Source organism: Acomys minous (genome assembly GCF_964271855.1).
Source record: "Acomys minous genome assembly, chromosome: 7".
Classification (NCBI taxonomy): Eukaryota; Metazoa; Chordata; class Mammalia; order Rodentia; family Muridae; genus Acomys; species Acomys minous.
Genome location: NC_140488.1, coordinates 65259546 through 65277811, shown reverse-complemented (window position 1 = coordinate 65277811; position 18266 = coordinate 65259546). Strand labels below are relative to the sequence as shown.

The window sequence follows — 18266 nt, the reverse complement described above, 5'->3', positions numbered from 1 at the left end:
ATGCCCAATGGCATCTCTTAACCATCTGTAACTCCAGCTTCTGACATCTGTGGGCACTATACCTGCACATGGCACATATACATATATGCAAGCAAAGCACTGATGACAAGAAAAGGAAGGTAAATAAATCTTCAAAAATGTATTTATTATTATTGTGTGTGATGTGTATATGTATCCATGTGTTCATGTCACAGCACATTTGTGGAGGTAAGAAAACAAATTCAGGGCATTGGTTCCCTCCTTCCTCCAAAGATCCCAGGAATACAACTCAGCTTCTCAGGCTTGTACAGCAAGCACTCTTACTTCTCAGCCCTCATTCTAATTTTTAGGTTAATTAACTTAAATATAAATGTGAGTAGTACATGGTGCTGGTGGCTATTACACTAAGCCAATGTAGATATGGGCCACTCTGCGTATTACAACAATTTTCTCAATAACTCTAGCCATTTTTGGAGAAAAAAATATGGCTTGCCTCTGTCTGAATGCTGGGCTCAAAGGCGTGCACCATCAAGCCTGGCTTTGTTTTGCAGTCTTGAAAGAGTTCCTTAGTGTGGTTGTTATCTGCTTCCTGATTTTCCTATTTGGGTTATTGTGTTTGCAAGCATGTGATTAAATGCTCTTTTGACCTTCATCTTTTTTACTTACTGAATTTATTAAAACTAAGCTTTCAATGTATAACTCTGAGTTATATCATGTGCAAAATGCCATATTATGCTGAAAGAGAGTAGGGAGATTTCAAAGATATATACAATTAAGTTCTTGCCACCAAAAATCTTTGATTTTTCTTTTTTTATTTGTTTTTGATAGACGTTATGTTTCCCAGTCTAGGAACTCACAATCCACCTGCCTCTGCCTCCTAGGTGCATACAAAAACTTTTTACTCTTCTATTTTTTTAATTTATCTTTTCCCTTCCTTACAAATATTCAGAGAGTTTATAAAAAGATATTTAACCTGAAAGCCAAGTGAGAGAAATTTAAATTTTATTTCTTACTAATTTTTGTTTTGTAATCTAACAATAGTGGAGTAGGCAGGGCCAAGGTAGAAGGGACATATTGATTTAGAGTACTCAGTTCAAACTTACAATAAAGCCAGAGCCTGCTTCTTGTTTATAAGACCCTGATCTGTGTTATCATGCCTTGTGTTTTTTACCTTGTCACATATATGAAAATATGCCTTTTCAGATTTTAATTTTAACAAGGAAGCTTATTTTTAACTAGTCTATTTATTTTGGTTTTTCTTATTTTTTCTAGGAGATAATTTTAAGTAGAAAGATTAGATCTTATATTAGACAAGATCATGAAAATTATTTAAGAGAGTTTTATTTGATAATTAAACTTGACAAACTAAATATTGAAAAATAAAGTTATTTTAAAGCATGAAGAGGATGTGAGTATGTATGTGCATTCTTCTAAAATCAAATAGTGAGAAAAAATGAATATAATGTGCAAATTACTGTTTTTTTAATTTTTCTGATGTTTTAACAAGATGATAGAGATACACTTTTGTCTGTGTTACCATATGCTGTTTTTAGCAAAATCTCAATGATTAGATTTTACCAGTAAAGACGGGGGAGCCAGATGCTAGAGTGAAAGCTTGCTAGTTCAGAGAGGCAGAGAAAGAACCCAGCTGACCTTCCTCCCCAGTTGATGCCCCCAGAATAAAAGGTCCTTCTGGATGCTGTCTCAAAAATACCCTCAAACTGAAAGTCCCTTTTATACTTCCTGTGCGGTTCTCTATCTACCCTCTTGATTTTCTCTTTCTCTCTCTCTCTTTTTTTCCCCTATGTTCATTCTCTGTCAACCGGTTGCTTGCTCTGACTTTTGTCCTGGGGTTGACTTAGTACTATCTTGGATTAAAGGTGTGTGTTAAGGCTGTGACACACCACAACTAGAAACAGGTTTTTCCAATAAACAATATAATCTCAGAGTTCACAGTGTGATAAAATATTTTGCAACACTTCCTCCTTTTTGTCTAAATAAAAAAGGACATATTGTAACTCTAAAATGGAAAATTATTTTTATTAATGAAGCTATTTCTGCCAAGATTCCCACAATGTCCAGTTTGGTTCTATTAAGCTATTTTAGGATTAAGTATTTTTTAGTTCAGAGTTCTGTAAAATGCTCACATCAGTCTCATATGAACTCAGCAACTGAAAGTCCTGAGCAGTTTGCAGTCCGAAGTTGCTCTTTGGGTAGTGTTTGTCAGCTTAGTGGCATCCAAGCAAGGTAAAACACAGAAATCAACCCCAACGTGTCCATTGTTTGTACAGAACCTGGTGATAGAAAAGGCATAGGGTAGTTTTTCCAAGTGGTTATAGTTACCACAGTCCAAGTGGATTTATGATTACAGGGCCCCACTTTCTTCCTGGAGACTTCAAAGGTTACTTTTAGGAATGGTAGAACACCTAAACATTTTAAATACCATTTTAAGCAGATCACTGAAAGTTTTGAGGACTACAGTCTATTAAGTACATCTGAGGTACACAAATATTCCTCCTAGTTACCTGCTTCAGACTTATACCTGAAAACAAGTACAGGAATTGAGATAATTATTTCTAGAATTAGTCAGTACTGTTTATAACAATTAGTATCATGACAGAAAGTTTATAATCTTTCCTACAGCTTTTGAAATAATTTATATTTTAAGAAAAATTTTAAAGAGTCAAATGAATACCAAAAGATTATGAGCTTATTGGCAATAAAATAGTCACTTATTTTTTTTCCTCTGTTCTATGCCAGGTGGCTCTTCTGATACGAGTCAAAAAATTTGGATTTTCTTTTAATAAGCATGCATGGGTTTAGAGAGGGAGAGAACCACACTCCAACCCCAAAACCAGTTTTATTTTTTAATTGAATTGGGACCACATAAATACCATTTGCCTCTTATGTCTGTAGAAGACAGCAATACCATTTAGCCAATTTATTCTTTTTCTTGGGACAATTTCTATTGGTCATCTGTCTTGTTTCTTCAGCTGTTTCATTTGTCCAGTGGTCTCTAGAATCTTTAGGAGGATGATTTTATTCTCCTGGAAATATAGAAACAAAAATCCTGCCTCAAACCTAATGCTGGGGACAGGTTCCCATTTGGACAAGGTGTATTTTTCCTTAGGACAAAATATTTTTGGCAACAGAAAAGAGTATTATCTTCTAATTGAAATTTTAAAAATTTCTTTTGAAAATTTGAAATTAAATATATCTTAGTATGTGGGCATAAGCATACCTATAGCCATATCTGTGTGTGTATATTCACATGTTGATGACATATGACTTATTGATATCATGTATATGATACATAACAAGAAAACATATCTTTGCTTCATAAGAGTGATTTGAGGGCTGGAGAGATTGCTCAGAGACTAAGAGTACTGGCTGCTCTTCCAAAGGTCCTGAGTTCAATTCCCAGCAACCACATGTTGGCTCACAACCATCTATAATGAGATCTGGTGCTCTCTTCTGGTGGGCAGGCACATGCAGGCAGATGTTGTATACATAATAAACAAATAAATCTTTTTCTAAAAGAGTGCTTTGAATATTTGATGTAAAAGGATGAAAGTTATTCAATTATCAAGCTTGTTATATAAACTATTATGGTAGAAAAGAAGCAAAGTTACTTTTTTGGCTTCACAATTTATTTTATTGTATACTACATTATATATATATATATATATATACATACATACATGTATATACACAATAAACTACCTACAGCAAGAAGAACCATGAAACAATCAGGAATTATATAAATGTTACAAGCCACTGGGCAAAATGTCCTCCTTTCGACTACAGACAGAATTCTGCCTAAAAATGGGCAAGCCTCATTGCAGACAGTCAACAGACAAACTCTGCCAAGACAGGGTAAACAAGTCCTCAATAATTCCTGCCTCACAAATATGTCTGTCATATATATTGAGCCAGAAGGCTTAAGAAGATGCTCCAGTGTTATAAAGAGTTTTGGGTGACTGTTCAGGCAGCAAACTGTCTCTGTCATCTTCTCATTCTGGAAGCTGTTAACCTGCACTCCTTGTATACTCAGGTAATTAATTTTATTCCTTTTCAAGTCTCTGATGGGGCTTAAGTTAATTTTTTATTATTAAACAAGTAAATGATGCACATATATTTCTGGATTTCTTATATGTTAAAATATTATTTCTTCATTTACATACTCGGGAATAACATTAAAAACAAAAGTTGGTTTTGTGTTTATCTTGCCCAACTTCAATGTGATAACTTTTGTTTTGTCATATTATGTCTTATTTTAGTATTTTAAAAAATGAATGATTGCAAACCTAACCACTAGGATTAAGGTTAACAACCAAACTGTAACTTATATCTGATGGAAGAGGAATAATCAGTTTTTTTTTCAGTAGAGTAACAGTGGTATATCAACCATTTTAGGGCAAGTTCCATGTTCAGGAGTAATTATCCAACCAAAATGGACTCCACAGATTTTTGTGTGCTTTCATTTGGTTACAGTTTGGTGTTTTGTATGTTTGCTTGTTTTTGCTTGGGGTGTAGTTTATTGGTTTGTAGAAGTTTTCTTGTTCTATTATGGTTTTATTTCTTTTTTAAGAAAGAAGTCAAAGTCGGGTGGGTAGGGAAGAAGAGAAGATGTGGAGAGACAGGGAAGCGAAGAATAGGATCCAAAAGTATTTGTATTTGGAAATTGTTTTAAATAATAAAAATGGAATAAATAGAATAAAATTTTATCTCTTAAAATAAGACACCCTTTGAGCATATATAGGGGGAGGTAATCCCCCTCAGGAACAGTCATAGGGGAGGGGAGTAAGGGGAAAATGGGAGGGAGGGAGGAATGGGAAGATACAAGGGATGGGATAACCATTGAGATGTAATATGAATAAATTAATAAAATAAAATTAAAAATAAATAAATAAGACACTGTTTTAAAAAGTCTTATTCTTTAAAAATTATTTTGGGAGCCACTAATCTCTTATCTCCCTTATTGTAATATGAAAACAAATTAGCTCCGAATCACAATAATTGATTGTTCATTTTACAAAACAGTCGTATGACCCAGCAAAAGTTCACTAGAACAGTTTTTGCACATTCTACAATTCATTATCTCATTAGAAGTAAATTTTTACCTTCCTTGCATATAAAATATGTCATCCAAAAAATGTATTTAGTTATAGCATGCAAACAAATATTCCAAAGGTATAGTTAAAAAGCTTTCTTGCTTTTGTATTTTTCATAAAAATATGAGAAAATATAAGAACTTAAAGCAATTAGGAAGAGGTACATATTGCTATTTTATGGTAATATGGTAAAGTATGAAAGGAAATTCCTAGATGAAAGTCATCATTTATATATTAACTATAACTTCTCAAACCTGTTTCACAAGGAAAACTGCATGTGCCATTGTAACATATTTGAAAAATTATATTTTCATTAATTTTCTATTAGAATTGTAATTTTTGACAGCCTGAATATTCTTTCAAGCATATACCAGAATTGTGTACATTGTAGGTAGTGTTATGATTGATGATAAAGGGAAGAATTTTCTAGTAAATTATGCATTATCACTTTTTACTTCTAGTTTTTGTACTTATTAATGATAATGTATTATCTTTATCAGTGTGTGGCTGCTGTACTGGCCACAGTATTCTTGGATTTTGTATTGGATATGATGGTTTAAGTGTTCTGTAAAGGTGCACCATGTGTTTGTTTCTATTGGTACATATAGTGCAATCAGAATATCTAGGAAATGAGACCTAGAAGGAAGAAGTAAGTTCACTGGGGTGTTCTCTTGAAGAGTTATTGACACTTTACAGAGTTCATATCTCTGTGCGTCTTGATAACTAAGTAGTTCTTTGCTTTGGTTTTTGTTGTTGTTGTTGTTGTTGTTCTACTGTGCACTCACTATGAGTGATGCATTATCATAGGCTCACAGGAAAGGGGGAAAATTGACCATGAACAGAAATCTCTAAAACTGAAAGAAAAAATAAACTTCCTTATTTTTAGATAATTATCTTAGGTATTTTATTACAGTATTAGAATCCATGCACACTTCTGTATAGAATGAATTTTGATCATTCACACAGCAATTTAACTCAACCATTAAACTTTCAAAACATACCAATGTTTCCGTGTTCCAGTACTTCATCTGTATATGCTATTATGGTAAATTTTTAAAATTTGCTAGTTTTGCTGCGATATCCTTTCATTACAATTATTTTATAATTTTGCTATATTTCTTGAGATTATAATATTACCCTCTTTTCCTCTCTTCCATTTATTTCCATGTTACCCACACTATTACCATTTAAATTTATGGCATCTTTTTCTTTAATTGTTGTCACATGTACATTTATATACATATATATGTATTCTTGAATCTATAATACAACTTGTTTAGACCACATTTTATCAGCATGTGTATGTTTTCAGAGCTGACCATTTGATGTTGGATAGCCTATAGTTGGATGTATAAGCTTGACTTTTCAGAAGATTTGTAATAGTGGAAGCAAAGCATATACTTACAGTAGCTTTGTAGTATGTTTTCAATTTTACACTTTATTTATTTATTGTGTATGTGCATGTGTATGTTTAGGTAAACATATTCCACAACAAGTATGTTGTATTCAGAGGGCAACCTGAGGCAGTCAGTTCTATCCTTCCACCACGTCAATTCTGTTGATGGAACTGTGGTCATCAGGCTTGGTAGCAAGATGCCACCTACTTAGTCTTATATATAAAAATCAGGTAGTGTTGAGCTTCCAGTTTTGTTCTTCTTGCTTAACATTGCTTAAGTCAGTTTCCATGCATGCACGTGAAAGAGAAAAGAACAAGTTTTAGTGAAGACATTTTTTTTTTGTGAAGACATTTTTAAATTGGGAATGTATAATAGCACAGCTGCTTTACAGAAATAGTTAGGCACTTGCTCAGGGAGTTATCTACAGTGTTACCATAGGATCTGAAATTCTACTTCTAAACATATAACCAAGAGAATTTGAGAAAGACATATATTTTATTGAGGAATATCTATAGGAAACTCAAATGGCCAAAACTAAGGAACCAAAACAGCCATCAATCAATAGATACACAAAATGTGACATATTCGTGTAATGAAATATCATTTGGTAATAAAAAATAGAAGTCCTGATTTATGTTACAACATGGGTAACCCTTAAAAACATGGCAGTATGTGAAAATGTCAGGAAGTCTTAAAGGATTATATATTTCATGATTTCATTTATATGAAATTTCCAGAAGAAGTTCCATACAGTCAGAAAATAGATTTATAGTTTTCTAGGGCTGGAGTATGGAGTAAGATTTGAAAAGAAATAATGGATGAATCGTACAGAGTTTTGTTTTGGAGGTGATGAAAATATTCTACAATTATACTGACAAGTACACAATTCTATGACTATACTGAAAACAGTGAATTAAATGGATGCATTTTATACTTTATTAATAACATTTTAATAAAACTGTTTTTAGAAAACAGTAATTTCAAATATCCAACAGATTTTTACTTTTGTATTGCGTGTCCTGTTATGAGTGTTTTGCTTATATGCATGTCTGTGTATCAATGCATGCTTTGCCTACTAAGACTAGAAATGGACATGGGATCTCATAGAATGGAGTTACAGTTTGTTATGAGCCACTTTTGTTGTTGCTTGGATTTGAACCCAGGTCCCTTCGAAGAGTAGACAGTTCTCTTAACTGCTGAGCATCTCTCCAGAACATCCATCTGATGTTTAAAGCTCTTCACCCACATTCTCTCAGTTGATCTGCTCACTATCCCTTGGAAACAGAGACTAGACTGTTTTATGCCTGTGATCCTTTCCATCTAGACCACATATTCCATGTCTTGCCTGTCTCTGTGTTCATGTCATTAAAATATAGAATGTACTTAGAGAAAAGTATGAATAACTGAGGAAATTATAGCCCTAGATTAAAATTAGTGTTTTGTACAATTACAATGAAAAGGTATACCTCACTAGGCATGAGGCTCAGGATTTCATATATCGTATTAAATTTTCACAACAGAAAACTCTGTAGTTGATGCTATTATTAACATATTTAAAGAAAATATCCAGCACTCAGGAGATTTAATAATATGGAACTTGTATTACATCTTGAGAACATATGTGATCACCCAAAGTTTTAAAAATTGATGCAGAAGCTGGAGAGATGGCTCAGTGGTAAGAGCACTGGTTGCTTTTCCAGAAGACCTGAGTTCAATTCTCACCATCCACATGGCTTCTCACAACTCTCTGTAACTCTTGTTTAAGGAGATCCAACTCCTTCACACATGTAGACAAAACACTAATGTACATAAAATAAATTAAATAATGAAGTTTTTAAAATTTATGTGATGATAGACTCATTCTAGCAAATTTTGTGTTCTTTTCATCACCATGGATCCATGAGAAATTATTTTAAAATAATAGGTGACATTTGTAAAGGATTTATATTTCATAGAAAATACATATTTTTAAATTGTATTAAAGAATTTTATATTCATTTACATTAAAATCTTTGCATAGGAATGAGACTACTTTTGGTAATATAGTTAACGAATTTCTACCCTCAGTGCTGGAGAAATAGCTCAGGCATTTAGAAATAAATTTAGTAATAAAAATATTGTCATTACCAAAATTGAGTTTAACATCAAAATATAAACAATAAAAAATAAGATTAAAGATATATTACTGCCAGTCATGTTGGCACATGCCTTTAATCCCAGCCCTCGGGAGGCAGAGGCTGGTGGATCAATGTGAGTTCAAGGCCAGCCTGGTCTAGAGAGTGAGTCCAGCCAAGCCTACATAGGGAAACCCTGTCTCCAAAAAAAAAAAAAAAGATATATAGTACAAAGTCACAAAGGTTTCTTTTCTTAGCTATGTATGTATTTTGAGAAAACATATTACAAAGTTATGGCTGTATGTTCTAGGCGGCAGCATTCAGATGCAGAGATGTTCTCAACCAGACTCTCTGAGAAGGGAGAGGTGTGGCTTCAAGGCAGAGTTGAGACCGCTGCTAATGAGGGAGACCGATCATACAATCAAAAAGGAGCAGAAGCCAGGCATTATGTATTATACCTAAACTAACAGAACTTGGGAAGCTAAAGGAAGCGGATTGCTGTAAATTCAAGGTCAGCCTGCCCTACAGAATAAGATTCCATCTCAAAACACACACACACACACACACACACACACACACACACACACACACACACACACACACACACACATATGGAGAGGTCGGGAGGGGTATAGAGAGTGTTTCTACATAATATCTCCTACTCAGGAACACTAAATGGTAGAGTGCTGATGACCGCTCCGGACTCAGTAACAATGGCGTCATAAACCCAGGGCCTGTTGCATTGGCACTTAGGCCCACACTTGTTGGAGTTGCACTTGGGACAAGTGTAGAAGCACCCCAGACAGTTCTCCAGGCAGTCACACAGGTCCATGTCATTATAGATTACCCTGCCACTTTTGTCGTACTTCTTCATGACTTTGTACTTCACAGAAAAATATTCATGCATTTTCAACATCCTTGCTTTCTTTTTCTGCTATCTTGTCTCGGGGTTAAAATCTGCCACCTGTGGGCCAGGATTTTGAAATGCCAAGCATTTTGGCTGCCGTTCTATCTGTTGCAGTTGCTTCAGTCCAATCTGCCTGCTCTTCTCCGGAAACATTTGATCGGTGTGTTCTTGAGTGGACTTGTTCTTATCTGATCACTCATTCTGACACAGTTTGGATGGATACCATCCACTGTGCCAGGAACTTGTCTCAGTAAGAATGAGAGACAGCAGATCAAATGTATCTATGGTCAGGAGGCAGAGCTGGTGCTGTTTCTTTTAAACATCCAAGATACATACATAATCTCTTTATTAGATGTTGGGTGTTATACAATGGAAGAAATTGTAACATGAGTAAGATAAGGCATTTAATTAACACAGCATTTATAAAATGTTCATTGTTGGCATATTCATTCACTCTTTCTACTCTACAATACCCTCAGGGTGTTGTTAATGGTGGCATAGAATGCAAACAGAAGTGACTGTATTTAAATGGACCTTACAATACATTCATGCAACATATATTTATCTGGGCAGCACATGCATGATACACTTATATGAGTGCATTCTTAGATCAAAGATATAGGAAAAAAGTTTTGGTCAATGCCTAAAATACTTAATTTTATTATATTGCTGGACTTGGGGTTAGAGCAAATTTCAATACAACAAAGGAGAGTGTAAATTAGCAAGAATGTTGTTATGAGATTCTGCCACTATTTTGCTGGTTTTACAAGGCCCATCTCTAATATTTTATTGTGTATCACTACATATGTGACATGTTTTAGGTTTTCCTCCCACAGATTTTTTAAGCCACATTTATTTGTGGTTTATAGATTTTCAGTCATGCATGTGAAAATCTTCTCTAAGTTCCAAAAGCCAATTGGCATATACTTAAAAATTTGGAAAGGTTGAAATTGATTCCACAATTGTTCTAAAACACATCAAAGGATAGTTAGGCTTAGTATTTTTGGTAGCTATTGCTATGAAGTAGGAGCAGGAAGCAATTCTTTTGTGGTTTTTGAATTACTACTATTATAGATGCTTTAAAACTGTATTCTACCTTCTATTTCCTTGACTCATTTATTCTCTCGGTAGATGAACACTAGTTATCAGATTTTAAGCACCCAGTGCTTAATTATTGCCAGTCCAAAAGAAGTAAGAGTAAAAGAAATGTGGATATGCTGAATCTTCAAGTACAAATTAATCAAATTTCATTCAGCATGTTTTCTTTTTTATTGGTTTCTTCTTTTTATTAAAATTGCTAATAGGAACAAGAAACATTTGAATAAAAATTGTTTCTGATTATTATTCTCTTTATGGAAATGTGATGCTTGTATACAATGGGATTTTATTAAGCTGTGAATAAAAATGAAATTATAAACTTTTCAGGTAAATGGATGGAAGTAGAAAACATTATACTGAATGAGGAAAACCAGGCCCCAAAAGACAAATTTCACATTTTCTCATTCATATTTGAAGCTTGACATTATTTAGATTGTGTTTTTAACTCAGAGTGCCTGTAGATGTCAGGAAACTAGAAAGATACGTAAAGGAGAAGGAAAATCTTAAGAGAGTGGGAACAGCAGAACAGAAGTGACATGAAGGAAAAAAGGAATAATGGGGAAGGAAGTTTAATTGGGGTGAGGGTTGGGAGAATAAGGAAGAGAAAGAACAAGAAGTTATCAAAGGGCATTCAGAAAAGTGTAAAAGTAAAAATAGTAGATTAGTTTTAACTGAAATGTCAATAGGCCTTCTTTATTCTTGAATATTCTTTGTGTTTGTATATATGCTCAGGTAGATATTTTATAAGGCTATTAGTATTTGGTCATAACAGATTTCAGAGTCTATGAGTGAAGAAATCAATGTTATTATGTTTCGTCTTTAGCATGAAATATATCCTAAATGGTATTAGGTACTCTCTAATGCATTCAACAAGGTTCATTGAATTCTGATGTATATGACTATAACTGTTCTCTATACTGAGTTTGAAAATATATCCTGCTGAGTTCGTTTTTGTTGTTTGTGTGTATATTAGGTTTCAGAGATCAGCACTCCTTACTAGACAATTAGGGGGCTCATTCCTGGAGTTCACTAACTCTCCTCTTTTCAGAAGTCATCAGTTGCCTAAATTTTCTTGTCTAGGGGTGTGACCCCATAAGATTTTCTTTTTCTCACATTAGGATGTCCATGGATGTGCCACTGTTCAGATCTTGTTTATGTAGCTATTTCTATGACAAACTGTTTCACACAAGACTTCATCGTTGACTAGTTCTTAAAGTCTTTCTAGCCCTTTTCTGAGAAGTTCCTTGAGCTACAGATGCAGAAGCTGTGGTATAGATGTATTCATTGGGGCTACATTCCTGCAAGCCACACAATTGATCTCTGTATTGTATCCAGTTGTGGCTTTCTGTGATAATCTTCATTTGCTGGGAAAATAAGCTTTTATCAGGAGTGATATGTGGACAAAATAAAATGTATGCCAGAATTAATGTTGAACTAGAAAAGTGGTAGATCTTCTTTATGTACAGGACTTCATTAGCCCCAAGTTAGATTTCTACTTCCTTTCTGTTGGGTAAGCTTTAAGTTCAAATAAACAACTCTTGCTTACTATACTTTTATGAGTATCTTGCCATGCTGGTCATTGTTGTGATTCATAGATGTCACAGCTGGACATTAAGGACTATTAATTGCTTCCCTCCCTTGGCATTTCTGGTACCATGGAAGCTAGGAAGTAGGCTTTCGAGTTAGATCCAGATCCAATAACCTGGGTCTTGTGTTCTAAGTGTAAAGTATCTTCAGCATCAGGAGCCTACCTATAACCTCTCAGAGGCAACCAGGGGCAACAGCCATCGTCAATATTGTTTGGTGAGTCACTTGGACTATCCTTAACAATTGTTTTAAAGATTTAAAGTTCAAACAGATTAAAGACCTCAATATAAAGCCAGATTCACTAAATCTGTTAGAAGAAAAAGTAGGGAAGAGCTCTGAGTTCATTGGCACAGGAGATGACTTCCCAAACAGAAAGCCAAAAGCTCAGGCTCTAAGATAAAACAATTAATAAATGGGACTTCACGAAACTGAAAAGCTTCTGTAAGACAAAGGACACTGTCAACAGAACAAAAGGACAGCCTACAGACTGGGAAAATATCTTTACCAACCCTACATCTGACAAAGGACTAATATCCAAAATATATAAAGAACTCAAGAAATTAAACAGCACCAAACCAAATAAGCCAATTAAAAATGGGATACAGAACTAAATAGAGAATTCTCAACAGAGGAATATCAAATGGCTCAGAAACACTTAAAGAAATGCTCAATGTCCTTAGTCATGAGGGAAATAAAAATCACAACTCTGAGATTCCATCTTACACCTGTCAGAATGGCTAAGATAAAAACTCAAGTGACAGCACATCCTGGCAAGGATGTGGAGAAAGTGGAACATTTCTCCATTGCTGGAGGGAGTGTAAACTTGTACAACCACTTTGGACACCAATCTGGCATTTTCTTAGAAAATTGGGAAACAGTGCTACCTCAAACCCAGCTATACCACTCCTGGGCATATACACAAAAGATGTTCCACTACAAAACAAGGACCTTTACCCAACTATGTTCCTAGCAGCTTTATTCATAATAGCCAGACTCTGGAAAACAACCTAGATGTCTCTCAACAGAAGAATGGATTAACTGTGGTACATTTACATAATGGAATACTATTCAGCTATTAAAACCAAAGAAATATTGAAATTTACAGACAAATGGATGGAGCTAGAAAAGATTATTCTGAGTGACAGAATTGATAGGCATGGTATATACTCACTTATAAGCCGATAATACCACATAATACAGGATAACCACACTACAATACACAGACCTAAAGATGCTAAATAACAAGGAGGACACTGGGAAGGATGCTTAATCCTCATTCAGAAGGGCAAATATAATAGACACCGGAAGTGGTTGAAGAGAAGGAACAGGAAGGGAGCCTATCATAGAGGTTCCTCTGAAAGATTCTACCCAACTGTGGATCAAAGCAGATGCCGAGACTCACAGCCAAATTTGGGGGTGGAGTGTAGGGAGTCTTATGGAAGAGTTAGGAGACAGAAGGATCTGGAGAGGACAGGACCTCCACAAGGAAGCCAATGGAGCCAACAAATCCTGGCTGATGGGTGGGTGTTAGGGGTTGGCGTGGTGGGATGGGATTGGGGGTTGGAGGTAGAGGGATGGGAGTTGGGAGTTGGGGAGTGCAGGGTTGGAGTTTGGGGATTGTGCTTGTAGAGACTGATTTACTAACCAAGAACCATGCATGGTGAGGACCTAGACCCTCTGCTCAGATGTAGTAGATAGGCAGCACAGTTTCCTGGTAGGTCTCATAATATGGGGAGTAGGGACTACTTCTGGCATGGACTCTGGTGCTCATTTATTGATCACTTCTCCCTGGAGGGACAGCCTTGCCAGGCCGCAGAGGAAGAGGGTACAGTCAGTCCAGATGAGGCTTGATAGACTGAGGTCAGATGTTAGGGGAGGAGGACTCACCCTTTCTGAGGACTAGGGGAGAAGAAAGGGGTGCAAGGGAGGGAGGGTGGGATTGGAAAGAGACCAGGGAGGAGACTATAATTGATATGTAAAGTGAATAAATTAAATTTTTTAATTTAAAAAAGAATAAGTTTGTATAAACTTAGATTTACTATAATGTTTCATATATGTACGAAAATGTGTATTTCTTGCTTCAAAAATGATACTGTTACAATTCAGCCCTTGTACATGTACTTGGAGTATTTTGGTCTTTGATTACTAAGTCTTGTCTTTTTTTTAAAAACTTACTACATTATATTGTAGCTCTGTATTCAGCCTAAAATTTCTCTCCACAACTAAATTTGTCAACTGTGCTTTATTTATGAAGATTTTCACATCATGACAGGTAAGCTTAAACTTAATCTTCGGTTAAGGCTTAGATTGTGTCTGAAGTGTAACTTCCATACAATTGTTCAGAATGCCATTCTCTATCACTATATAGGTGGCAGACAGATGAGAGTTGGCAGATAGCTATATCAATAGATGTTTGCAAAGTTCCTAGTATCTTTATTTACTTTTTCTCACTTGTCATTGTGTAGGAAGTGGCTTAGAATTATCATGATATTTAGGTATTAGCATGGAGATGTAGTGTGAGCAGTTATACACTGTATTTCACATTTCCTTCTAGTCATGACTAACCAATTTCTCTCCCTCTTAAAAAATCTCTGTGCAGAATCCCTGGAACATATCCCACCAGGAAGCCCTTTCTGGAAGTTCTTTTTCTCCATCATCACAATTATCCAGAACAAATTCCAAGTAAGCTGTCTATCCTATAAAAGTGAAGTGTAAAGTACAAACACTGAGGAAGAAAGACAAGAGTATCTCATTAGGAAATAATTGCTTTGGATAGTTCAAAGTCTTATATTCTTTTGGGGGAGGAGGGGATAGGATAAAAAGTTGCAAAGAAAAACAGGCATATACAGTTTCCAACTGTGAGTATCTATATAATGGTATTTCTGTCAGATTAGGATATACCTCTTTTGCATATTTCCAGAGAAAAACTCAGAAGTGACCAAAATTAAACCTTAGAACTTTTATTGCTCTGCTTCCCCATTTATCTAAGTATCACAATTTCTTAAGCATTCTGAGAAAGAACATAGGGACTATTCCCTATCAAGCCTCTAGTTTTGTAATATAATTAAAAGAAAAATGGTTTAGTACCTTCCAACTTTATGAATATACCATTATTTCATTGTCTTTTGCTCCAATCTAATGACTTCTGCATGACTTCATTTCATATAGAATATAGTCATAATAATTTATTGCATTATAATATCCTTACAATGTGTGCATATTTTATATTTTGAAGTATTCTAATTTTTTATTCTTAAAATAGCTTTATTGCTCAAGAACACAAAGAAGGCTTTCTTTACAACTATCCAGCTCATAACTGGAATGGCTCTCCAGGACCAACTAACCCTGCAGTAAACTATGGGAACAAATCTTTGTCAACCACATACTCGAAGCCAATCTTTGTATGTATAAAGCATGTCACTTTCTACTTATGGTTATCATCATCACAATTCCAGGGCAGATAACATAGTGAACACTGGCATTCATTATGCTAATGATATAACAAAATCAGTTCAGATATAGGCCTAGAAAGTTTACTTAATAAATCACTACATCTGCTTTTTCAGTTTGTGTAATAGGGTTAGGAAATGGTAGTCAGACATATAGATTACATAATATTGAATAGGTATTAAAGTACATATAAGTACAATAACATGCTTTGTATTAATTTGTACACTATAATTTATATATGAAATACTTAAATTAGCAATTATTAGGAGATTTAAAGGCAATATAAACTGATTAAATGCTAGAAAACTTCCTCAGAGATGGACTAACATTCATCTTGTAAAGTAACCAAATGATTTTTGGTAGTATCACAAAACTACTTGTTTTTTTTCATACATAGCACTCAGAAATGATGCTTCTTATTGTAGTAAAGAGATTCTGAGTTGAATAGTATCTAAGCCAGTTTAGAGGAATTATAGTACATGCATTTAGTGGCTATTTAAAAGCAGCTAAAATTCATTTACTAAAAGAAATAATTTTGTTTTAAATAATTGTGAACATATAATAATTAAACTTTTTCTGAAATAAAATGATATGTGCCTAATTTTATAATACATAGGCATATCTCAGGAAGCTTAGACATTTTATCAAATGCCATGTAATTAATTTGATATTTTTAACTTCCTTGCAGGATTTTTCCACATCCGGTGCCCCAAGAGCATCCTATGCTCCAAAAGAAAAGAAATATTCAGTTTATGAAGAACCAGAGATACCTTACAAAATAGGCCGTGCACACATGAAATCCAACTACTAATTTCCCTGTGGAAAAAAAAAATGTTTTTGTGTAGCCTACATATAGCATTTTGTTATATTCCAAGAAAACACCACAAATATGATTTCCATACTCTAAATATTTTTCCCTATAATTCTGCTAATTCTTCTCTTTGTGCCTTGAATGTTTTCTTTGCTGGCCCCTCCTGATGACTATAATGCAAAACTTTCATTTCTTCTATCCAATTCCATTAATTTAGTAAGTGCAGATATTCATTATTTCCAAAATTTGGTACAATACCTGGGCATTTATTTGTGGAATTTTTTACTATGTTCAATGAAATGAAAAGAAGATCAGTTTCTCTTTTTTTTATTTTATTAATTTATTTGTATGACATCTCAATGGTTATCCCCTCCCTTGTATCCTCCCATTCCTCCCTCCCTCCCATTTTCCCCTTACTCCCCTACCCTATGACTGTGACTGAGGGGGACCTCCTCCTCCTGTATATGCTCATAGGGTATCAAGTCTCTTCTTGGTAGCCTGCTATCCTTCCTCTGAGTGCCACCAGGTCTCCCCACTCAGGGGACTTGACCCAGAAGCAGAAAGAGTTAAATGGTATATACTCACTTATATCTGGATACTAGCCCAAGTCCCATGAAAGCCTTCACTTACCAGGAAACTGGGACAGAGGGGAGGACATCCTATTGAGACTCCAGATGAGAGAAGCATGGGAGAATAGCAAAGTAGAAGGATCCAGAGGGTCCTAGAAACCTACAAGTAGAACATTATGATAGGCAGATTTGGGCCCAGGGGATCTGCTCAAACTATGGCATGAGCCAAGGACAATACAGGCGGTAAACTTCAAACCCCTACCCAGATCTAGCCAATGGTCAGAACATTCTCCACAGTAGAGTAGAGAGTGGGGTCTGACTTTCAGTTTCAAACTGTTTATAAACAATAGTGATTGATAAAGGCACTTACTGGCAATCTTGACGACTTGAATTCAAGCCCTAAGATTCATGGAGTAGAGAAAAAAAGTGGAGATACTGTAGGGAGTGAGGAAGAGTTAACCTAAACAAAAGGTAAATAAGAATGTCATATGAGAACTACTGCCTCCTTGGAAGAGGGAGAGAAAGGGAACCCTGCAGGGCTGAATAATGCTGCTCTTAAAAGCCATGAATTTTTTCATCTATTTTTTAATTAATTAATTTATTTGTTCATTTTACATTCGAGTAATATCCCCCTTCCCCAGCCCTCCCAGTCCCACCCTCTCTCCTAGTTCCCCTGAGGTCCCCTTCCTCCCCTTCCCCTATTCCTCCCCCTACCCACCCACCCCTAGCTCAAGTTGCATCAAGACTGAGTTCATCCTCTTCCCCTGTGGCCTGGAAAGGCAGACCAACCAGGGGGTGGTAATCAACAAGAGGCAACAAAGTCCATGCCAGAGACAGCCCCTGCTCCCCTTACTAGTGGACCCACATAACGTTTGAGCTGCCCATCGACTACATCTATATAGAGGACTTAGGTCCAGTCTGTACATGGTCCTTGGTTTATCCTGCCTACAAGCCATGGAATTTTAAGTAAAAATCCTAGTGCTGCTGAAGAATACCACCTTATGTGCCATTTTTCTAAGAGTCTTCATCGCTGACCCTCAAAACACAATACAGGCTCTTAATCTTCCTCTTGGTTACCCACCAGAAACTAGTTCAGTAAGAACCTATCACTGAAGACACTGACACCCTAGTTTTATGATACAGAGAAACCATGCTGGAAATGAGCTATGCATATTTCCTGATGCATAGTTGCCATAGTGCTGAAAGATGTTCTGTTATGAAAACATAATTATAAAAAGTG

At 35.4% G+C, this 18266-nt stretch overlaps 2 protein-coding genes across 3 annotated transcripts in view; one reads left to right on the top strand and one right to left on the bottom strand.

The window, feature by feature from the left end:
* LOC311601388 (uncharacterized protein) overlaps positions 1-16701 on the top strand; it is a gene marked incomplete at its 5' end in the record, with an annotated part of 44494 nt that extends 27793 nt beyond the window's left edge. For both annotated transcript variants that reach the window (XM_084788795.1, XM_084788794.1), the window contains 3 exons: positions 14796-14878; positions 15459-15597; positions 16335-16701. In XM_084788795.1, coding sequence (XP_084644921.1) covers positions 14796-14878; positions 15459-15597; positions 16335-16457 — 345 coding nt within the window. In that variant the 3' untranslated portion in view covers positions 16458-16701. The remainder of the gene's footprint in view (positions 1-14795; positions 14879-15458; positions 15598-16334) is intronic.
* LOC311601993 (ARL14 effector protein-like) lies at positions 9263-9520 on the bottom strand (the record flags this gene model as incomplete). The annotated part of the gene is made up of 1 exon (XM_084789722.1): positions 9263-9520. The coding sequence occupies one exon, from the start codon at positions 9518-9520 to the stop codon at positions 9263-9265; it is 258 nt and encodes an 85-aa protein (XP_084645848.1).
* Positions 16702-18266: the final 1565 nt, after the last annotated feature.